This window comes from Anomaloglossus baeobatrachus, chromosome 2, assembly GCF_048569485.1.
Source record: "Anomaloglossus baeobatrachus isolate aAnoBae1 chromosome 2, aAnoBae1.hap1, whole genome shotgun sequence".
NCBI lineage: Eukaryota > Metazoa > Chordata > Amphibia > Anura > Aromobatidae > Anomaloglossus > Anomaloglossus baeobatrachus.
Window position 1 is genome coordinate 149,403,003 of NC_134354.1, and position 24,353 is coordinate 149,427,355.

The 24,353-nt window shown below is 50.2% G+C and overlaps 1 protein-coding gene across 4 annotated transcripts in view; it reads left to right on the top strand.

Moving 5' to 3' along the window:
• Window positions 1-24,353, top strand: part of PHKA2 (phosphorylase kinase regulatory subunit alpha 2) — a 162,928-nt gene that overhangs the window by 48,410 nt on the left and 90,165 nt on the right. For all 4 annotated transcript variants that reach the window (XM_075335438.1, XM_075335439.1, XM_075335442.1 and 1 more), the window contains 5 exons: window positions 6,605-6,700; window positions 6,787-6,894; window positions 7,506-7,584; window positions 14,811-14,945; window positions 15,097-15,206. In XM_075335438.1, coding sequence (XP_075191553.1) covers window positions 6,605-6,700; window positions 6,787-6,894; window positions 7,506-7,584; window positions 14,811-14,945; window positions 15,097-15,206 — 528 coding nt within the window. The remainder of the gene's footprint in view (window positions 1-6,604; window positions 6,701-6,786; window positions 6,895-7,505; window positions 7,585-14,810; window positions 14,946-15,096; window positions 15,207-24,353) is intronic.

Genomic DNA, 24,353 nt, shown 5'->3' on the forward strand with positions numbered 1-24,353 from the left:
TATAGGTGAGGTGCACAGGAGTATCGTAATGACAGGCACGGGGGTCTTCAGCAGACCTTTGGCTGTCATGTCAACCCATCATCATCACACGATCATGTCAGGGGTGCGCTGTTGGGCATGTGGCAATTTTTACACTGGTCAGTGGCACTTTTTTAAGGGTTAACATCGTTTTTTTCAGGAAGTGTTTTCTCTATCAATTAAAAGCCAAAAAATAGCCCCAGTGGGAAAATTGGTATATTTGTTTTCTACAGATTGTGATATGTAAAAAAAAAAAAAGACAACGGGGAAAAAAAACCTTTGCTGATAATGTTTTAAAAATATATTTAACACAAAAGTCTGATTTGAACAATGTTTTTCTTCATCGTTCCTTATGGGAGACCCAGACCATGGGTGTATAGCTTCTGCCTCCGGAGGACACACAAAGTACTACACTCAAACGTGTAGCTCCTCCCTCCGGGCTATATACACCCCCTGGATGACAATCTAACCAGTTCAATGCTTTGTGTTCAGGAGGTCACACACACACATGCATTCTCTGATTTTTATTTTTTTTTTAAGATTTTTTTTCAAAGATTTGGAAGAAAAGCGGGTCCAGTCTGGACTCCCGGCATGTCCCTTCTCACCCCACTGTGTCGGCGGTGTTGTTAAGGTTGACTTTACAAGGCTGGAGCCTTCACATGCCGCGCTCCTTCACCATCCCTCGGGCTCTGGCTTGAAGTGGGAGCCATCACGGTTCTCTCTGCTCTGCAGGAGACCGGTCTCCTTCTGCAGCCCTGTCGGATCCTGCTGGATGGAGCGTTTAATCCCCCCCCAGGGACTTGGCCCTGCGTCTCAAAGCTAAGTATTGAGACATTTTTCAGGGTTCCCGGGTACATTTATTAAGGGGAGAGTGTGTCTTTTGACTGTACTGTGATTTCCGGCCGGTTCTCTGGATTTATCCTGAGAACCGCGCCGACTGTGCCTGCTCGTCGGCCGCATGTGAAAATCTAGGCCCCGGCTTCAGTTGCGGCCTAGTTTCGTTTTCAGCTTCCCCTGCATGTCAGTCATGCAGGGGAGCACTGCGGCGCCGCCCACCGGCTGTTCAGCATAGGGGAGGACACTCCTTTCTGAGCAGATGTTCCCTCCCCTGTATCTCTCCTTGGCCCTCCGGTTCCCGCTCTTGGGCTAATCTCCGCCCCCCCTCCTCACTCCAGCGCCATTTTCTCAGCGTTCACATGCTGATCGGCGCTGGCTGCTGCAGCTGCACGCTTCACTGGGGGTCCGAGCTGTGGAATCCGGAGGGCACACAGGAATCGGTCTGGTAAGCCACAACCTCTGGTTGTGGGCTTTATTATACACTCTCAGGCATTCTACAGCAGTGTATTCTTACTGCAGAGTCTCCACCTCAGCAGCATGTCTGTCACTAGGAGCAAGAAGGCTGCTAAGCTGTACGCTATATGCACTGCATGTCAGCTCATTCTGCCAGAACCGAGCACATATCCACATTGTGATGCCTGCTCTAACATGGTGGTGCCTCAGCCTGGAGCCTCCTCAGGGGTCCCTCCGGCTGCTCCGGCCCCGGTGGCTGAACCCCCGGCTTGGGTAGCATCTTTTTCCAGAGCTATTTCCCAGTCTTTTGCCGACTCCATGGGACAGCTGTCCCGGACTCTGCTGACCATGCATCAGCCCCCTTCTCAGGGCGCCTCTGCTGCTCCGAGCTCTGCAGAGCTCTCAGAGCATGTTTTAGGACCCCGTCCTCCTAAACGGAGACGCAGGGACCCTTCTCCTTCCTCGTCCCACGGCTCTGATTCACGAGCTGAGGTGCAAGGCGAGGAAGATACTTTTACTGTGGGCTCAGACGCTACCTCTATGTATCCCATTGACTTATCTGAGGGTGATGCGGATGTTGATGACTTGATTGCATCCATTAACTCCGTACTGAACCTCAATCCACCAGTGTCAGAGGAACAAGCCTCTCTGGTAGAAATACACCAGTTTACCTCTCCTAAGAGAGCTAGGAGTACGTTTTTTAACCACTCCAGTTTTCAGACCACTGTTACCAAGCCCAGGGCCTGTCCTGACAAACGCTTTCCAAAGCGTGGCTCTGATGACCGTTTTCCCTTTCCACCTGAGGTGGTTAAGGAGTGGGCTCAGTCCCCAAAGGTTGACCCTCCGGTGTCTAGAATCTCAGCCCGGACAGTCGTGTCTGTGGCCGATGGCACCTCTCTTAAAGATCCCACTGACCGCCAGGTTGACCTTCTGGCCAAATCTGTATATGAGGCGGCAGGAGCCTCGTTCTCCCCGTCTTTTGCAGCAGTGTGGGCTCTTAAGGCAGTCTCTGCCTCTCTGGCGGAGATACATTCCCTCGCCAGGGACTCTATACCCGAGATGGTTGCCTTAACCTCCCAGGCTTCGGCTTTTGCATCCTACGCCATGTCTGCCATTCTGGAGGCTTCTAACCGCACGGCGGTGGCTTCCGCTAATTCTCTCGCGATCCGCAGGATTTTGTGGCTTCGAGAGTGGAAGGCAGACGCTTCTTCTAAGATGTTCCTTGCTGGGCTCCCCTTTGCTGGGTCCCGGCTGTTCGGTGAACAACTGGATGAAATCATTAAGGAAGCTACTGGCGGGAAGAGTACTTCCTTGCCACAAACTAAAACCAGAAAACCTGTCCAGGGCAGGAACCAGTCGAGGTTTCGTTCCTTTCGTTCCTCTAACTGGTCATCCTCTAAGCCCTCAGCTTCGTCCACTACCTCAGCCAAGAATCGTAAACCCAACTGGCGCGCGAAACCGCGTCCTCAGAAGAACGGAGGAGCCGCTGCCACTAAGGCAGCCTCCTCTTGACTATCTGGCTGCGCCAGCAATGTCCTTGGTCGGTGGCAGGCTCTCCCACTTTGGCGACGTGTGGTTTCAACACGTCTCCGATCAGTGGTTGCGGGATATCATCTCCCACGGCTACAGGATAGAATTTTCTTCCAGCCCGCCAAACAGATTTTTTCTGTCCACTCCCCCCTGCTCCAAAGCCGCCGCCTTCTCTCAGGCCGTGGCATCCTTGCAGGCCAACGGAGTAATTGTTCCGGTTCCCGCCCGGGAACGGTTCAGAGGTTTCTACTCAAACCTCTTCCTAGTCCCCAAGAAGGACGGTTCCTTCCGGCCCATCCTGGATCTCAAGCTTCTCAACAAGCATGTTCAGGTGCGGCGCTTTCGCATGGAATCTCTGAGATCGGTCATTGCCTCAATGACCCAAGGAGATTTTCTAGCATCCATCGACATCAGAGATGCCTATCTGCATGTGCCTATTGCGGTTTCACACCAGCGTTGGCTACGCTTTGCAATCGGAGAGGAACATTTCCAATTTGTGGCTCTCCCCTTCGGGTTAGCCACAGCCCCTCGGGTATTTACCAAGGTCATGGCAGCAGTGGTTGCGGTCCTGCATCTCCAGGGGTTGGCAGTAATCCCCTACCTGGACGACCTTCTAGTCAAGGCCTCATCCCTGTGCAGACTGCCAGCGGAGTGTTTCGCTCACTCTCGCCACGCTTGTTCAATTCGGGTGGCTTGTCAATCTGCCCAAGTCCACTCTGACCCCGACCCAGGAACTTACGTACCTAGGGATGCAATTCGAGACTCTGCCGGCACTTGTGAAGCTGCCCTTAGTCAAACAGCAGTCCCTTCATCTGGCGGTGCGCTCTCTGTTGAAACCCCGCCGTCATTCCATCAGGCACCTCATGCAGGTGCTGGGTCAGATGGTGGCGTCAATGGAAGCGGTTCCCTTTGCCCAGTTCCATCTGCGTCCTCTGCAGTTGGACATTCTCCGCTGTTGGGACAAGCGGACCTCTTCCTTGCACAGGCTAGTGGCTCTGTCGCCGCAGACCAGGAGCTCTCTTCAGTGGTGGCTTCGGCCCCTCTCTCTGTCACAGGGACGCTCCTTCCTAACTCCGTCCTGGGTGATCCTCACCACGGATGCCAGCCTCTCCGGCTGGGGGGCAGTATTTCTCCACCACCGAGCACAGGGCACTTGGACTCCGTCCGAATCAGCCCTCTCGATCAACGTGCTGGAAATCAGGGCTGTTCTTCTAGCTCTCGTAGCCTTTCACCACCTGTTGGCGGGCAAGCACATTCGAGTCCAGTCGGACAACGCGACAGCGGTTGCCTACATCAATCACCAGGGCGGGACTCGCAGCCGCCTGGCAATGTTGGAAGTTCAACGAATCCTTCAGTGGACGGAGGACTCCAAGTCCACCATATCCGCGGTCCACATCCCAGGCGTAGAAAACTGGGAGGCCGATTATTTCAGCCGTCAAACCGTGGACAGCGGCGAGTGGGCCCTTCATCCGGCAGTGTTCAGGTCAATCTGCCGCAAGTGGGGCACTCCGGAAGTGGATCTAATGGCATCCCGGCACAACAACAAGGTTCCGGTTTACGTGGCTCGCTCCCAAGATCCTCAGGCCTTCGCAGCGGACGCGCTGGTTCAAGATTGGTCCCAGTTCCGTCTGGCCTATGTGTTTCCCCCTCTAGCTCTCTTGCCCAGGGTTCTGCGCAAGATCAGAATGGAGGGCCGTCGGGTCATAATCATTGCTCCGGACTGGCCCAGGCGAGCTTGGTACCCAGATCTGCTCCGTCTGTCCGTAGAAATGCCGTGGCATCTCCCGGACCGCCCAGACCTTCTCTCTCAAGGTCCGTTCTTCCGCCAGAATTCTGCGGCTCTCAGATTGACGGCGTGGCTCTTGAGTCCTGGATCCTGACGGCTTCAGGCATTCCTTCTGAGGTCATCTCCACTATGACTCAGGCTCGGAAGTCTTCCTCGGCCAAGATTTACCACAGGACTTGGAAGATTTTCCTGTCCTGGTGTCGCTCTTCCGGCCATGCTCCTTGGCCGTTCTCCTTGCCGACCATCCTGTTCTTTCTACAGTCCGGTCTGCAGCTAGGACTGTCCCTCAATTCCCTCAAGGGACAGGTGTCGGCTCTGTCGGTATTATTCCAGCGGCGTATCGCCCGACTGGCTCAGGTGTGCACCTTCATGCAGGGCGCATCTCACATCATTCCTCCTTACCGGCGGCCTTTGGATCCTTGGGATCTTAATCTGGTCCTCACGGCCTTACAGAAACTTCCCTTTGAGCCTCTTAGGGAGGTTCCTTTGTTTAGACTTTCACAGAAAGTGGTTTTTCTAGTAGCCATAACTTCTCTCAGGAGAGTCTCTGATTTGGCTGCGCTCTCTTCGGAGTCACCTTTTTTGGTGTTTCACCAAGACAAGGTGGTTCTCCGTCCGACTCCGGATTTTCTCCCTAAGGTGGTATCTCCTTTTCACCTTAACCAGGACATTTCATTGCCTTCCCTTTGTCCGGCCCCTGTGCATCGCTTTGAGAAGGCGTTGCATACCTTGGATTTGGTGCGGGCGCTCCGAATCTATGTGTCACGCACCGCCGCTTTTAGGCGGTGCACCTCACTTTTTGTGCTAACCACGGGTCAGCGCAAGGGTCTCTCGGCTTCTAAGCCGACCCTAGCTCGTTGGATTAGGTCGGCCATCTCCGATGCCTACCAGTGTTCTCAGGTGCCCCCACCGCCAGGGATTAATGCGCACTCGACCAGAGCTGTCGGTGCCTCCTGGGCTTTCAGGCACCAGGCTACGGCTCAGCAGGTTTGTCAGGCTGCCACTTGGTCTAGTCTGCACACCTTTTCGAAGCACTACCAAGTGCATGCTCATGCTTCGGCAGATGCGAGCTTGGGCAGACGCATCCTTCAGGCAGCTGTCGCCCACTTGTGAAGTTAGGTTTTGCCTACTTCTCAGTTTTGTTTATTTCCCACCCATGGACTGCTTTGAGACGTCCCATGGTCTGGGTCTCCCATAAGGAACGATGAAGAAAAAGAGAATTTTGTTTACTTACCGTAAATTCTTTTTCTTATAGTTCCGACATGGGAGACCCAGCACCCTCCCTGTTGCCTGTTGGCAGTTCTTGTTCCGTGTGTTTAACACCGGCTGTTGTTGTAGACAGAGGTTCCGGTTTTTCCGAGTTTTACTCTATCTCTACTTATGGGTGGATGTCCTCCTTCAGCTTTTGCACTGAACTGGTTAGATTGTCATCCAGGGGGTGTATATAGCCCGGAGGGAGGAGCTACACGTTTGAGTGTAGTACTTTGTGTGTCCTCCGGAGGCAGAAGCTATACACCCATGGTCTGGGTCTCCCATGTCGGAACTATAAGAAAAAGAATTTATGGTAAGTAAACAAAATTCTCTTTTTTTTTCTGTCAGTAGTTTCCCATTAAGCAGTGATCAGTTAGGTGTTTAATACGGAGTTAACCTCACTATCATTTCTGGAGATTTACTATATCTGTGTAGCATGACCCTAATCTATAAATACACATGCACAATTGTGGCGTCATCACAACTTATAAATGTGTATACAAACCGCTGTGACCACCTAACAGTACCGTGCAGCCTATATAAGAACGCCCATGCACATACTCGTCATCATACTGGAGTTATATTCATACCAGCATTCTTCTTTTTTTTTTAATAGAAAATGGCAGATAAGTGTCAGCACACTGCTGTATTCCACAGGAACATGTTTATTTTGCCAGTAATTTGTGTGTTCTACAATAGTTTATATTTTAATTCTTTTGTATATTTTAGGTGCAGGAGTACAGAGAGGCTTTAGAAGGGATATTGATCAGAGGAAAAAATGGGATTCGCCTTGTACCAGAACTATATGCTGTCCCTCAAGACAAGGTTATTACATTGTGGCTGTTGGGCTGTACCGAACTGTGCTCATGTCTGTATTGTGTATGGGCTTATAACATGTTTTCTGGCCATAGATAGAAGAGGAGTATCACAACCCTCACACAGTGGACCGCATTACTATCGGGAAATTGCCTCATTTGTGGGGACAGTCCCTGTACATTCTAGGATCTCTACTTGCTGAGGTAAAAAACAGTGTACTAGTGGGGCATTGACAACTCTGACAACTTTTAGATTTCAGAAGAGTGATTATATCTAGCCTACAGGACTATAGCATTTTTATTAAAGTCCCTAAAATCATTTGAAGAAACACTCCCATCAAAATTTGTATCACCTTAATATATTGTATTCATCATATTATGTATTCACAATTGCTCATTTTGCCTTTCTACTCAGTTAATTCTTCTCTTTTCTACATGGAGCTTAGAAGTATTCAACCAGTTTGTTTGTTTTTAATTGCGTCATGTCATAGACCTAATGTAAAAGAGAAGAATTAATTGGGTAGAAGGGCAAAATGAGCAATTTTAGGTTCTCAGAGCTATTTAATATGATGACTGCAATATATTAAGAAGATACAACTTTGGGAGTGCTTCTTTAAGAAGTGTCCATGTAACTGTTCCTTAATATAATCTACCTGTTTTGTTTACCAAATTCCTTCCAGACATTTTTACAGTCACGGATTAGTGTAATTCATCATTTTTCTACAGGTTTTGGGCCCTTTGAGAGTTTATATACTTTATTAGAAGTAGAACTGGTTTGCTGATATTTTCTTTTTTTTCTGTGTTTTTCTTCATAGGGATTTTTAGCACCTGGAGAAATTGATCCATTAAACAGAAGATTTTCAACAGCTTTTAAACCTGATGTTGTAGTACAAGGTAATGATAATAATTATCCAAAGGTAGAGAGATATTTAGATATAGTGTTTACACAGTATCAGCCAAAAGTTTGGACTCGCCTGTTCATCAATGGTTTTCCTTATTCTTATTGAGATGTCCACATTGTAGATTCAGATTAATGGCAGCAAAACCATAGAGTGGGATATTTGAAAACGAGTAAAGAAGCATGAAACAAACCAGAATATGTGTTAAACCTTAGATTCCGCAAAGTGCCCACCTTTTACAGCTTTATACCCCCTTAACATTCTCTCACACAGCATCAACAGGTCATCACCTGGAATAGCTTCCAATTAACAGGTATGCTTCGTCAATTGTTTAGTTGTGGAATCATCAGCCTTCAGAAAGGGTTTGTGACCATCAAGTGTGTTTTGAAGAGGCAGTGCTGGTGCACCAATCCATACAGTACTGAGCCCTATCCCACAACTGTTCTAAGCCAGAGTATGACCAAAACAACTCAGCTAAGTAAAAAAAAAATTACAATCTTTCGCTGACGCCTCATTGGGGGACACAGGACCATGGGTGTTATGCTGCCTATCCATAGGAGGACACTAAGTAGATGCAAAAGCATAGCTCCTCCTCTGCCGTATATACCTCCTGTCCGGGCCAGGCAAGCTCAGTTTTACCTTAGTGTCTGTAGGAGGCACTTCCTTTCAAGGTTTGTTATTTTTTGAGGGCGACGGTTTCCTTTTGGGACCGATCTCCCACTACCATCAACGGGCGGGAACATGAAGCGTTGCCTACACGTACCCCCTCCCGCGACGCTGGATCCTGGGCTGGACGACGGGTTCCACAGACACCAATTTTCCAAAGCCCAGGGTAGAGGCCTGTGCCCTATAGCCCAATTCCTCAGCCCCTCTCTGCAGGCTCTGAGATGAAGATGGCACTGATTCCTCAGCCCCTCTCCGCAGGCTCTGAGATGAAGATGGCACTGATTCCTCAGCCCCTCTCCGCAGGCTCTGAGATGAAGATGGCACTGATTCCTCAGCCCCTCTCTGCAGGCTCTGAGTTGAATATGACAACGACACAGCAAGCTGGCTCTGCTATTTTCACTGCCTGGAAAGCAGGTGAGATCCCCCCCCTGACTGGTTTCCCAGACAAAGGAAGAAAGGACGCTGCAGAAGGCTCCCAGGCCATTTACAGTATTTATGTGCAAGGAGCAAGGATCCTGCACACACAGTGTTAACTTTCTCTAGCTTGCTGGCTGGGGGGAAGTTCTGCTGCTTGCAGAAAGTCTTGTAGATAATTTCCAGGTGGCAGGGGGGAGGGCCCAGGGCTCAGGGACTCACGCTGTGTATTATCTGCTCTGTTTATTTGCTCCAGCAAAGTCGGCTGATAACCACCGGTGACAAGCTGTGTGCTGACTGTAGGGTGAGGGAGGATAACTATCAGAAGCTCCCTTCCCGCCGTTTTTTACTACCCACAGCAGGGGGGGCACACTGACTCCTCCTCCCGCTCTTTTAGCGCTAAGCCCCGCCCCCCCGCGGCCGCGATAAGCCCCCCCCCCCCCCCCCAGGGAAGCGTGCGAGATCTTCATAGAGCTTAAGCCTTCCTGAGCACAGGGTCATCGGCTGATTCTGGTGAGGTGCTTGCTATCAATTGTAGCTCTGCTGAGCATTGCTCCCCCTCCTAGCATACTCCTATTAGGAACATGCAGAATTCAAAAGGCACTAAGAGGGCTAAGGCTCACATAGCCTGCACTGCCTGTCACGTTGAGCTACCACGTAAACACACCTCTTCTCTCTGTGAGTCCTGTGCCCCTATAGCCCCCCAAGACCCCCCTGCCACCACCGCCGCAACCGGCAGCCCAGAGCCTAGGGCCCCCAGCCCACCGGAATGGGCACAGTTTCTGTCCCAATCCATGGAAAAACTGTCACAGAACCTGGTTCTGGCTATGCAATGTCGTCCTCCACACCCTTCTGGGTCCCTGGATGGAACGCAGCCTGAGGATACCCCTATGGAGGATCCTTCTGAGGTAATCCGGGCACATGCTTCACCGGTTGCAGGGATCAGGAAAAGGGCACACGGCCGGGTGTCTCCAGCGGGCTCTCCCTCGGGAGCACACAGGGCAGGCTTTCCCACACGCTCCACGGCTTTTGAAGATCTGGAGTAGGGAGAATGCTGTTTGTACCAGGAGGATTCCTGGGTTTCATCACCCCCAGATGATCAAACTGCAATAGACTCCCTTATAGCAGCAATCAACCAAACTCTGCATGTGGAGGATCCCCCATCCACTACCACTGACCATGCGGTCTCCTTTAAGAGGGCAAGGAAAACCCAAAAGGTTTTTGCTGATCACCCAGAGTTTCAGGATATCCTCACAAAGCAAAGGGAGAAGCCTGACAGACGCTTCGGTAACTGAAAACTCATGGAGTCTCGGTACCCTTTTGCCTCACCTGCCCCTAAGGGCTGGGCCGATCCGCCCTTGGTCGACCCCCCGGTCTCCCGCCTTACCACAAAGACACTCCTGTCTTTACCCGATGGTTCTTCCATTAAGGAACCGACAGACAGACAGGTGGAGCACCTCGCCCACTCTGCTTTTGAGGCTGCGGGTTCCTCCCTCTAGCCGTGCTTTGCCTCTGTGTGGATCGCAAAGGCGATCTTGGTCTGGGCAGAATCCCTTAACACTTCGCTTGAGGAATCCCAGTTCACTCAGACCTTCACAGAGGTAACAGCTCAAATTGCCGCTACGGCGGAGTAACTCATCCAGGCCTCCATGGACGCTGCTACCTGCGCAGCATTTGCCGCCTCAAATACCATAGCCATCCGTAGAGCTCTCTGGCTTCGACAATGGCGAGCGGACTCTGCCTCCAAGAAGTCTCTCACGGGCCTTCCTTTTTTTCCAGACCGATTGTTTGGCGAACGTCTGGACAAGCTCATTTCTGACGCCACGGGAGGAAAGAGTACCTCCCTCCCCCAGCTGAAGCCCAGGACGTCCTTCACCAGACGTCCACAGTCCTTGTTCCGCTCCTTTCGGAACTCATTTGGTTGGTCAACATCCCGTGCTGTCCCCGCCACCAGCCGCGGAATACGCAGGGACCGACCTTCTCAGCCCTCCCCGAAACCCACTTCATCATGGCAGCCTAGACCGAAACAGTCCAGGACTAGGGAGACTCGGCCACGACGTTTTCCCCCCTCATGACTCCTTCGCCGCCCCGGAAGACACACTCATTGTAGGAGGTCGACTGCGGCTCTTTCATCACATCTGGGCTGCTGCCTCAGACGACAAATGGGTGTGAGACCTTGTGTCTTCCGGTTACCACATAGAATTTCGGACCCGACCCCCGAGTCGGTTCTTTCTCTCAAACCCCCCAAAGACTCGAAAACGACGCAAAGCTTTTTTCTCAGCAATCCACTTGCTCCAAACAGCAGGAGTGATAATACCTGTCCCAGACGACGAGAAGTTCGGGGTTTTTATTCCAACCTCTTTGTGGTCCCCAAAAAGGATGGGTCAGTTCGACCCATCCTGGACCTCAAACACCTAAACAAACATGTGCACGTACGGAGATTCAGAATGGAGTCCCTAAGGTCCATTATTGCATCCATGGTCAAAGGGGAATTCCTCGCCTCCATAGACATCAAAGACGCGTACCTGCACATACCAATCGCCCCAGATCACCAAGAGTTCCTACGCTTCGCAATTCAGGACTCACACTTTCAATTCGTAGCTCTACCCTTCGGCCTTGCCACCGCACCAAGGGTCTTCACCAAAGTCATGGCGGCCGCCATGAGCGTCCTTCATGCCAGGGGAGTAGTCGTTCTCCCTTACTTGGACGACCTCCTCATCAAGGCCCCCTCCTTCCGCGACTGCTCAACCAGCGTACAAATCACTGTGGACACCCTATCACGCTTAGGGTGGCTAGTGAATCTGGACAAATCATCCCCGATCCCATCACGATCCATCACCTTCCTGGGCATGTCCCTGGACACCCGTCGGGGCTTGATCCTTCTCCCTCAGGACAAGGCGTTCGCTCTTCAATGAGCGGTACGCTGCCTTCTACGTCCTCCGTCTCGATCCATTCGATTCAGCATGAAAGTGCTCGGCAGGATGGTGGCGGCTATGGAAGCAGTACCCTTTGCTCAACTGCACCTCCGCCCACTGCAGCTAGCCCTTCTAGCGGCCTGGGACAAGAGCCCCTTCTCCCTGGACAGACATCTTCACCTGACTCCTTCAGTCAGGTATGCACTCCACTGGTGGCTTCGGTCCTCATCCCTATCGAAGGGGAGATCTTTTCTGCCAGTGAACTGGCTGGTCCTGACCACGGACGCCAGCCTCCTAGGCTGGGGAGCAGTGTACCTGCACCACACTGCTCAAGGACGTTGGACGCCCCAGGAGTCTTTCCTCCCCATCAACATCCTGGAACTCCGCGCGATCTTCCTCGCGCTCAGCCCTCTGCTAGCGGGTCGTCAGATTCGAGTCCAATCGGACAATGCGACAGCTGTAGGCTATATCAATTGGCAGGGGGGCACCCGCAGCAAAGCGGCTTATCTCGAGGCCCACAAGATCCTCAGCTGGGCCGAATCGACGGGATCAGTGATATCAGCGGTACACATACCGGGGGTAGAGAACTGGGCAGCAGACTTTCTAAGTCGCCAAGGCCTGGCTGCCGGAGAATGGTCCCTCCACCCAGATGTGTTTCTACACATCTGCACTCGCTGGGGCACACCAGACGTGGACCTAATGGCCTCAAGGTTGAATGCAAAGGTACCCGCGTTCATAGCCAGGTCATGCGACCCGCAGTCCATCGGCGCAGATGCTCTAGTCTGCTCCTGGCACCACTTCCGCCTGCCTTACATATTTCCACCTCTACCCCTGCTGCCGCGGGTAATCAGGAAGATCAAGGCAGAGGGAGTCCCGGTGATACTGATAGCACCGGACTGGCCCAGGCGCGCCTGGTACGCCAAATTAGTACAAATGCTCACAGACGCACCGTGGCGCCTTCCAGACATCCCAGACTTGCTGACCCAAGGGCCCATTTCCCATCAGAACTCCAGAGCCCTGAAGCTGACGGCATGGCCATTGAGACCTGGATATTAACAAGAGCGGGATTCTCCCCCGCGGTTATTGCCACCATGATCAGCACCCGAAAGCCTGCTTCAGCCCGCATTTACCACCGTACGTGGAAAATCTTCCTTTCATGGGCAATGTTCAGCCTATGCCTCGGGCCATCCCCAGAATTCTCGATATTCTCGATATTCTACAGTCTGGCTTGCAAGCGGGGTTGGCTCTCAGTTCCCTTAAAGGGCAGGTCTCAGCGCTCTCAATCTTCTACCAATGCCGCCTGGCTCAAAAACCGCAAGTCAAGACCTTCCTCCAGGGCGTTTCCCATCTAGTTCCCCCGTACAAATGGCCGCTCGAACCATGGGACCTCAACCTCATTCCGGAGGTCTCCAGAGGTCTCCCTTTGAACCTCTCAAGGAATCCTCCCTTGCTCTTCTATCCTGGAAGGTAACATTCTTAGTGGCAATTACGTCCATCAGATGGGTTTTGGAGCTGGCAGCACTCTCTTGCCGCGAGCCTTTTCTGATCTTTCACCAGGACAAGGTGGTTCTGCGCCCTCTCCCGGATTTCCTTCCAAAGGTTCTTACCCCGTTTTATTTGAACGAGGACATTGTCCTGCCTTCCTTTTGTCCACACCCAATTCATAGGGTGGAAAGGTCTCTGCATTCGTTAGACCTCGTCAGAGCTTTCAGATATTACATATCCAGGACAGCCCCATTTAGGAAAACGGACTCTTTGTTCGTCATTCCTGAGGGGCCTAAGAAGGGACAGGCAGCTTCAAAGGCGACGCTGGCTCGCTGGATTCGCTCTGCGATCCAGGAAGTCTACCGCTTGCAACTCAAGCCCATTCCTAGTGGGCTGCGGGCTCATTCCACGCGAGTAGTTGGCGCTTCGTGGGCCATTCGGCATCAGGCTTCAGTGGAACAGGTGTGTAAGGCTGCGACCTGGTCTAGCCTACATACATTTTCAAAGCATTACAGAGTCCATACCCAGGCTTCAGCTGAGGCAAATCTGCGTAGGAAAATTCTGCAAACGGCAGTAGAGCACCTCTCTCAGTAGGCGCTCCAGGCTGTCCGGGACTGGTTCCTAGTCCTTGGGTTGTGTTGTCTTCTTTTATGTTTCCCACCCATGGACTGCTTTAGGACGTCCCATGGTCCTGTGTCCCCCAATGAGGCGTCAGAGAAAAACGGATTTTTTTTTTACTCACCAGAAAATCGTTTTCTCTTAGCCATCCTTGGGGGACACAGCACCCACCCTTTTGCCCTGTTGGGCCTTGGTTCTCTCAGTACCTTATTTGGTTAGGACTCTTTTTTTTCTCATGTTCCTCTGTTGAGAAGTTTTTACTTTTTTTCTCCTACTGCTTGTGTACTAAAACTGACCTTGCCTGGCCCGGCCAGGGGGTGTATACTGCAGAGGAGGAGCTATGCTTTTGCATCTACTTAGTGTCCTCCTATGGATAAGCAGCATAACACCCATGGTCCTGTGTCCCCCCAATGATGGCTAAGAGAAAACGATTTTACGGTGAGTACACAAAAATCCGTTTATCATTACTTTAAGACATGAAGGTAAAAAAAACTAGAAATATACTCAATTGCCATCATGAAAATCATCAATCACTATGATGAAACTGACTCTCATGGAGCTTGACTCAGGAAAGGAAGACAAAGAATGACCTCTGCTGCAGAGGATAAGTTCATCAGAATCACCAGCCTCAGAAACCGCAAGATCACAACTCCTCAAACTACAGCCTTCATAGATGATGTGCAGACATTTAGACATTTAGTAGAAGACACATCTCAACATCAACTGTCCAGAGGAGACAGAGAGAAGCAGTCTTTTATGGTCCATTCCAACTTCTAACACATCAACTTTACTAAGTGTCTGATCACTTGCCGCCCAGTTTATACCATCCTTTGACAGGTTACATTGTCACAACAGAATTAATATGTACTTCTCTTAGTGCTTTTTTGTTGTAGCTGATCACGGTTTAGATATTTTTCATAAGTTATAACAAAACCTCCAGCAACTTAAAATACAAAAGAAGACAATCTTCACAATTTCTGCATAATAAGCTGCCTAACGTTTGCTTCATATTGCTTCAGATTATGCAATCATAACCACTAGTTTACGTGTAAAAAAAAAAAATCTACACTAAGACTAATTTATATGTGTTTGTTAATTATTTTTGTTTTGTTTCCATTTGCAGTGTCTGTTCTAGCAGAAACAGCTGAAATTAAGAAGATGTTAAAAAAACATGACATTAATGTACAGAGCTTTAATGACGTCCGACCATTTCGAGTGCAGCCAGCTAGAATATTGAGCCACCTCTATGCAAAGCTTGGTAAGTGCAGGGACTTTTGGCCTAGTAACGATATGCATTATATTGTCAATCATAAAATCAATACCCACCACTAAGGTTTTTGCCTAGACCTATACTGTCATCCATCTTTTATTCTCTACTAACAATGTTTTTATTGTCTGCATATTAATAGGAATAAATAAAGCCATGAAACTCAGTGGGCGACCGTATCGTCATATAGGAGTACTGGGGACGTCTAAATTGTACACTATTAGGAATCAGATCTTCACTTTTACGCCGCAGGTTGGTGCAAGTAAAATATATATTAATACTTGTGCTTATGTCTAAATAATAGAGAATCATAGAAATCATAAAAAGGTAACTAATTTGAATATTAAAAAATTTGGCTTAGGATGCTTTTTTTTAAAGAATACTTTTGTTTGGCATCCTAATTTGTTTTCACCAACCATCTCTTTATCCCCTATCCTCAAGAAAGGTGATCATTTACTATTGATCGGTGCCGAGTCTGACTACACCGTTCGGCAGAATGGGCAACTTACCGTTAAATTAGAATGGCAATATGCATGCTTGACCGTTGCTTCTATCATTGCACATGGGGCTGCCAACTGCTGCGCTCAGTTTTTTCCAGCAGCTCCATGGAGAATAAATGGAGCGAGGGTTGGGTGTCCGACCTACAGCTCCACATTATAACATGGATAAAAGTGCCCCATGGAGGATAAAAATACCCAGATCTGTTGATCAGTGCAGGTCCTGGAAGTGGAACATCCAGCGATCAGCAAAGTATCACCTATGTTTTGGATTGTTAGAAAATTGTTTTCACTGGACAACCCTTTAAATGTATATATATTTATTTTTTTTGTCTCTTTTGTGTAACACATTGTTATCTTTAGATACAGAAAAAACTTGGCACACCAAAATGAATATAAGGACTTTATTATAGAGGCAATACCAAAAAATGTAACATTTCGAATCCTATATTTGGGTCTTCATCAGACACAATAGATTCTTGTGTAGGGATATGCCTTTAAGATGCTGACACTGTCAAAATCACTGTGAGATCTATAGATTGCTCTTCTGTATAGATATAATGGCACAGTGTAGCAGAGCGTCTTATCCCCAGGGAGGAGAGGGCACTCCTCCCTGCGTGTAAGCTGGATGACTGGAAGTCCGGCGACGTTCTGATCGTGTGCACTGAGTCGAAAACCAGCAGTAGCAGCAGAGGTGAGAGCAACCATGCCTCTGATACTGCACATTTATTAGAATGTTAGCACACCCCTATGGGCGTGCTAATATGCTAAGGGGGCCAACTAGCCAAAGAAATTAACGCCCTTGCGGCTAGTCCCTGGCCTCATTAGCATATGATAAAAGATCTTTAGAAATACTTTTTCTTTTTTTTTAAGCCATAACATTTTTATTAACAAAATGTGTCACATATTACATCATATTGACAATAAGAGGGTTAGGGAGGGGAGGGGGTAGGGGGAGATGGTGACCTTATATTAATTTTCCAATCACATTTTATATATATATACAGTTAGGTCCAGAAATATTTGGACAGTGACACAATTTTCGCGAGTTGGGCTCTGCATGCCACCACATTGGATTTGAAATGAAACCTCTACAACAGAATTCAAGTGCAGATTGTAACGTTTAATTTGAAGGTTTGAACAAAAATATCTGATAGAAATTGTAGGAATTGTACACATTTCTTCTTTGTCGCTCCATTGGGAGACCCAGACAATTGGGTGTATAGCTTCTGCCTCCGGAGGCCACACAAAGTATTACACTCAAAAGTGTAACCCCTCCCCTCTGCCTATACACCCTCCCGTGCCTCACGGGCTCCTCAGTTTTATGCTTTGTGTGGAAGGAGGCACACATCCACTCACACATCTCCATTTTAGTCAGCAGCAGCTGCTGATTGTATCGGTTGGAAGAAAAGAGGGCCCCCACGGGGCCCCCGGCATGCTCCCTTCTCACCCCACTATGTCGGCGGTGCTGTTAAGGTTGAGGTACCCATTGCGGGTACGACGGCCGGAGCCTCATGCCGTGTTTCCTTCTCCAACCCTGAGGGCTCTGGTAGAAGTGGGATCCGAAGCGGTCATCCAGGTTCTGGGACCGTGCTCCCTCCGCAGCCCCTGAGGGAATCTGCTGGACAGGAGCTTATCTGTCTTCAGGGACAGGGCCCTGCATCCATGAGGTACTCTGTGTCCCCATGGGGACTGTGTATGGAGCGCCTGGGTTCCGGACGCCGCAACTGTTTGCTCAATTGTGAAGACCGGGGACTACCGCGCTGACCGCGCCTGCTTGTCGGCCGCGGTATTAAATTTAGTCCCCGGCTTCATCGCGGCCTAGTGGAAAACTCCCGCCCCCGGGCCTGTCTATCAGAGATAGGGGCGGGACAGCCGACCTGACGTCGGATATGAGGGCCGGGGCATCCTGTATGCTCCCTCCCCCCTCACTGATCACTGTGGGGACCCCAGATTCCCGCACTTTTCCTAACGCCGCCCCTGGCTTTACTCCTCCCCTGAGAGCTCCGGCAGCCATCTTTAGGACATTCTGCCGGTGGAGAATCACACAGAACAGCTCTGCAGCTCTGGGAGATCAGGCAGGGAATCTGGAGCGCACACACCCCGCTTTTTAGCGGTCGGTAAGCCGCACCGGTCACTCGGTGTTGGTCCCCTCTGGTGCCGGTATAGATATGTATATATATACCTTTCTGTTCGGCCGGGCTGTATACCCTTTTTTCTGTATACCCTCAGTGATCACGCTCCTAGGACACAACAGCATGTCGGTCACAAGGAGCAAGGGCACTAAAGCACAGGATTTTTTTGCGACATGTACCTCTTGTAGGGCCATGTTACCTGCGGGTTCCACCTACCCTCACTGTGAGCAATGCTCGACCCCTGTTACGCTTGCTCAGCCGGAGCCTCGGTCACTAGTGGGCCCCTCGGCTCAGGCAGACCCCCCTGTTTCTACTGTCCAGGTGGCAGCGACTGAGTTTGCAGTTTTTGCTGACAAGCTCTCAGAGTCACTCTCACAATCCATGGCTCAGTCTATGGACAAATGGTCTGCCAAGTTGCTGGAAGCCCTGCAGTCCAGACCGGTCCTTACACAGGCCCCGGACCCGGTTAGATCGGCACCTCCAGGTCCCTCTGGGTACACCCCGGCCGGGGTGGGCCCCAGGTCTCACGTGGAGGAACTCCTCCACGGACCACAGTCCCAGACCAGCTAAGCGGGCTCGCTTGGAATCATCCCCGACTTCCTCACGCTGCTCGGGTTCCCAGCTTGAGGACTCTCTGGAGGACGAGGCGGAGGTCGCAGCTCAGGGCTCGGACCCTGATGTTGCTCTCAATCTTGATACACCTGAAGGGGACGCCTTAGTAAATGATCTTATCTCGTCCATCAATCAGGTGTTAGATCTATCTCCACCGCCTCCACCTATAGAGGAGTCGGCCTCTCAGCAGGAGAAACACCAGTTTCGGTTCCCTAAACGTACACGGAGTGCGTTTTTTCGATCACTCTAACTTCAGAGATGCTGTCCAGAAGCCCAGAGCGGTTCCGGACAAGCGCTTTACTAAGCGCCTTACTGACACACGTTACCCCTTCCCCGCTGACGTAGTTAAGGGTTGGGCTCAATGTCCTAAGGTAGATCCCCCAGTCTCCAGATTGGCGGCTAGATCCGTGGTTTCGGTTGCAGATGGCTCATCACTAAAAGATGCCACTGACAGGCAGATAGAACTCCTGGTGAAATCCATCTATGAGGCCACAGGAGCGTCTTTTGCCCCGGCTTTTGCAGCCGTGTGGGCACTCCAAGCTATCTCAGCTTGTCTGGCTGAGATTAATGCGGTCACACGTACGTCTGCCCCGCAGGTTGCATCTTTAACCTCTCAGGCGTCGGCGTTTTCTTCTTACGCCATGAACGCAGTCCTAGACTCTGCTAGCCGTACAGCGGTGGCATCCGCTAATTCTGTTGCAGTCCGCAGGGCCATGTGGCTGCGCGAATGGAAGGCAGACTCTGCTTCCAAGAGGTTCTTAACCGGTTTGCCGTTTTCTGACGAGAGATTGTTTGGCGAACGATTGGATGAGATTATTAAGGAATCCAAGGGAAAGGACTCCTCCTTACCCCAGTCCAAACCTAAGAGACCTCAGCAGCGGAAAATACAATCGAGGTTTCGGTCCTTTCGTCCCTCCGCCAAGCCACAGTCCTCTTCGTCCAATAGACAGGACAAAGGCCAGAGGAACTCCTATGCGTGGCGTTCTAAGTCACGCCCCCAAAAGACCGCCGGAGGCACTGCTTCCAAGGCGGCCTCCTCATGACTCACGGCATCCCCGAACCGCATCCTCGGTCGGTGGCAGGCTCTCCCGCTTTCGCGACGCCTGGTGGCCACATGTTCAAGACCGATGGGTGAGAGACATCCTGTCTCACGGTTACAGGATAGAGTTCAGCTCTCGTCCTCCGACTCGTTTCTTCAGAACCTCCCCGCCCCCCGCGCGAGCAGACGCACTTTTTCAAGCAGTGGACGCTCTGAAAAAAGAAGGCGTCATGACCCCCGTTCCCACTCAGGAACAGGGTCGCGGTTTTTACTCCAACTTATTCGTGGTACCAAAGAAGGACGGATCATTCCGTCCCGTTCTGGACCTCAAATTGCTCAACAAACACGTGAGCACCAGACGATTCCGGAAGGAATCTCTCCGCTCGGTCATCGCCTCGATGTCACAAGGAGACTTCCTCGCATCGATCGACATCAAGGATGCCTATCTCCATGTGCCGATCGCACCAGAACATGAACGCTTTTTGCGTTTCGCCATAGGGGACGAACACCTTCAGTTCGTGGCTTTACCCTTCGGCCTGGCGACAGCCCCACGGGTTTTCACCAAAGTCATGGCATCCGTTGTGGCGATCCTGCATTCTCAGGGGCACTCGGTGATTCCTTACTTGGACGATCTCCTAGTCAGGGCACCTTCTCGGGCGGCGTGTCAACACAGCCTTACCGTCGCTCTGGAGACCCTCCAGCAGTTCGGGTGGCTCATCAACTTCCCAAAATCCAAGTTGACACCGACCCAATCTCTGACCTATCTAGGGATGGAGTTTCATACACAGTCAGCGGTAGTCAAGCTACCACTAGACAAACAGCTGTCACTGCAGGCAGGGGTGCAATCTCTGATTCAGACTCAGTCTCACCCCTTGAGACGTCTCATGCACTTCCTGGGGAAGATGGTAGCAGCGATGGAGGCAGTGCCCTTCGCGCAATTCCATCTGCGACCACTCCAGTGGGACATTCTCCGCAAATGGGACAGGAGGTCGAACTCTCTCGACAGGAACGTCTCTCTTTCCCTTGCAACAAAGACGTCCCTTCAGTGGTGGCTCCTTCCCACTTCTCTTTCACAGGGAAAATCCTTCCTGCCCCCAACCTGGGCTGTGGTCACCACGGACGCGAGCCTGTCAGGGTGGGGAGCGGTGTTCCTTCATCACAGGGCTCAGGGAACCTGGACTCCGATAGTCTTCCCTTCAGATCAATGTCCTGGAGATAAGGGCAGTGTATCTGGCCCTAGTGGCTTTCCAGCAGCTGCTGGAGGGCAGGCAGATCCGTATCCAGTCGGACAACGCCACTGCCGTCGCATACATCAACCACCAGGGCGGCACGCAGAGTCGTCAAGCCTTCCAAGAAGTCCGGCGAATTCTGCAGTGGGTGGAAGCCACAGCATCCACCATCTCAGCAGTTCACATACAGGGCGTAGAAAACTGGGAAGCAGATTTTCTCAGTCGTCAGGGCATGGAGGCGGGGGAATGGTCCCTGCACCCAGAGGTGTTTCGAGAGATCTGTCGCCGCTGGGGAACGCCGGACGTCGATCTCATGGCGTCACGGCACAACAACAAGGTCCCGACCTTCATGGCACGATCTCAGGATCACACAGCTCTGGCGGCGGACGCACTAGTTCAGGATTGGTCGCAGTTTCGACTGCCTTATGTATTTCCTCCTCTGGCAATGCTGCCCAGAGTACTACGCAAGATCAGGTCCGACTGCCGTCGCGCCATTCTCGTCGCTCCAGACTGGCCGAGGCGGTCATGGTACCCGGATCTGTGGCATCTCACGGTGGGTCAGCCGTGGGCGCTGCCAGACCGCCCAGACTTGCTGTCGCAAGGGCCGTTTTTCCATCTGAATTCTGCGGCCCTCAACCTGACTGTGTGGCCATTGAGTCCTGGCTCCTAGCGGCTTCAGGGCTGTCTCAGGATGTCATTGCCACTATGAGACAGGCCAGGAAACCGACGTCCGCCAAGATCTATCACAGGACTTGGCGGATTTTCTTGTCCTGGTGTTCTGATAAAGGTCTTTCTCCCTGGCCTTTTGCCTTACCCACTTTTCTTTCCTTCCTTCAATCCGGAATGGATAAGGGGTTGTCACTTAGTTCTCTCAAAGGGCAAGTATCGGCACTTTCAATATTCTTTCAAAAGCGCCTGGCCAAGCTTCCGCAGGTCCGCACGTTCCTGCAGGGAGTTTGCCACATAGTCCCACCTTACAAGCACCCGCTTGAACCCTGGGACCTTAACACGGTGCTGACGGCTCTTCAGAAACCGCCTTTTGAGCCGCTGCGTGATGTCTCCTTATCACGTCTTTCGCAGAAGGTGGCATTTCTAGTAGCAGTTACTTCTCTCCGTAGAGTGTCAGAGCTTGCAGCACTGTCATGCAAAGCCCCCTTCCTGGTTTTTCACCAGGATAAGGTGGTTCTCCGTCCTGTTCCGGAATTTCTCCCTAAGGTGGTATCGCCTTTTCATCTCAATCAGGATATCACCTTACCTTCATTTTGCCCTAATCCAATTCACCGCTTTGAAAAGGATTTGCACTCATTAGATTTAGTGAGAGCACTCCGTTTCTACGTGTCTCGCACAGCGCCCATGCGCCGTTCAGATGCGCTTTTTGTCCTTGTGGCTGGTCAGCGTAAGGGTTCGCAAGCTTCCAGGTCAACCTTGGCTCGGTGGATCAAGGAACCGATTCTTGAAGCTTACCGTTCTTCGGGGCTTCCGATTCCTTCGGGGCTGAAAGCCCATTCTACCAGAGCCGTAGGGGCGTCCTGGGCATTGCGGCACCGGGCGACGGCGCAGCAGGTGTGTCAGGCAGCTACGTGGTCTAGTCTGCACACTTTCACAAAGCACTATCAAGTGCATGCCTATGTTTCGGCAGATGCCAGTCTAGGTAGGCAGGTCCTTCAGGCGGCGGTGGCCCACCTGTAAGAGGGAGTCGTGTCGGCTCTTGTTATAGAGGTATTCTTTTACCCACCCAGGGACTGCTTTTGGACGTCCCAATTGTCTGGGTCTCCCAATGGAGCGACAAAGAAGAAGGGAATTTTGTTTACTTACCGTAAATTCCTTTTCTTCTAGCTCCTATTGGGAGACCCAGCACCCGCCCCTGTTCCCTTCGGGCTAGTTGTTCTTTTGTGTACACATGTTGTTCATGTTCAATTGTTTCATGGTTTTCAGTTCTCCGAACATCCTTCGGATTGAATTTACCTTAAACCAATTATAAGTTTCCTCCTTCCTGCTTTTGCACCAAAACTGAGGAGCCCGTGAGGCACGGGAGGGTGTATAGGCAGAGGGGAGGGGTTACACTTTTTAGTGTAATACTTTGTGTGGCCTCCGGAGGCAGAAGCTATACACCCAATTGTCTGGGTCTCCCAATAGGAGCTAGAAGAAAAGGAATTTACGGTAAGTAAACAAAATTCCCTTCTTTACAAACACTCCACATTTTAGGAGGTCAAAAGTAATTGGACAAATAAACCAACCCAAACAAAATATTTTTATTTTCAATATTTTGTTGCGAATCCTTTGGAGGCAATCACTGCCTTAAGTCTGGAACCCATATGGACATCACCAAACGCTGGGTTTCCTCCTTCTTAATGCTTTGCCAGGCCTTTACAGCCGCAGCCTTCAGGTCTTGCTTGTTTGTGGGTCTTTCCGTCTTAAGTCTGGATTTGAGCAAGTGAAATGCATGCTCAATTGGGTTAAGATCTGGTGATTGACTTGGCCATTGCAGAATGTTCCACTTTTTAGCACTCATGAACTCCTGGGTAGCTTTGGCTGTATGCTTGGGGTCATTGTCCATCTGTACTATGAAGCGCCGTCCGATCAACTTTGCGGCATTTGGCTGAATCTGGGCTGAAAATATATCCCGGTACACTTCAGAATTCATCCGGCTACTCTTGTCTGCTGTTATGTCATCAATAAACACAAGTGACCCAGTGCCATTGAAAGCCATGCATGCCCATGCCATCACGTTGCCTCCACCATGTTTTACAGAGGATGTGGTGTGCCTTTGATCATGTGCTGTTCCCTTTCTTCTCCAAAGTTTTTTCTTCCCATCATTCTGGTACAGTTTGATCTTTGTCTCATCTGTCCATAGAATACTTTTCCAGAACTGAGCTGGCTTCATGAGGTGTTTTTCAGCAAATTTAACTCTGGCCTGTCTATTTTTGGAATTGATGAATGGTTTGCATCTAGATGTGAACCCTTTGTATTTACTTTCATGGAGTCTTCTTTTTACTGTTGACTTAGAGACAGATGCACCTACTTCACTGAGAGTGTTCTGGACTTCAGTTGATGTTGTGAACGGGTTCTTCTTCACCAAAGAAAGTATGCGGCGATCATCCACCACTGTTGTCATCCGTGGACGCCCAGGCCTTTTTGAGTTCCCAAGCTCAAGAGTCAATTCCTTTTTTCTCAGAATGTACCCGACTGTTGATTTTGCTACTCCAAGCATGTCTGCTATCTCTCTGATGGATTTTTTCTTTTTTTTTCAGCCTCAGGATGTTCTGCTTCACTTCAATTGAGAGTTCCTTAGACCGCATGTTGTCTGGTCACAGCAACAGCTTCCAAATGCAAAACCACACACCTGTAATCAACCCCAGACCTTTTAACTACTTCATTGATTACAGGTTAACGAGGGAGACGCCTTCAGAGTTAATTGCAGCCCTTACAGTCCCTTGTCCAATTACTTTTGGTCCCTTGAAAAAGAGGAGGCTATGCATTACAGAGCTATGATTCCTAAACCCTTTCTCCGATTTGGATGTGAAAACTCTCATATTGCAGCTGGGAGTGTGCACTTTCAGCCCATATTATATATATAATTGTATTTCTGAACATGTTTTTGTAAACAGCTAAAATAACAAAACTTGTGTCACTGTCCAAATATTTCTGGACCTAACTGTATATATATATATATATATATATATATATATATATATATATATATATATATATATATATATATATATATATAATCTACAAAGTTATTTAATAGTATTTAAACGGGAAGACAAGCAATTGTTCCATTTTTTATGAAGTTGCGATATGTTATTATTAGATGAAGCAATTATTTTTTCTATTTTTTCTTATTGCTGTGTGGTTAGCATTATTGGTGCATTAAAAATCTGAGC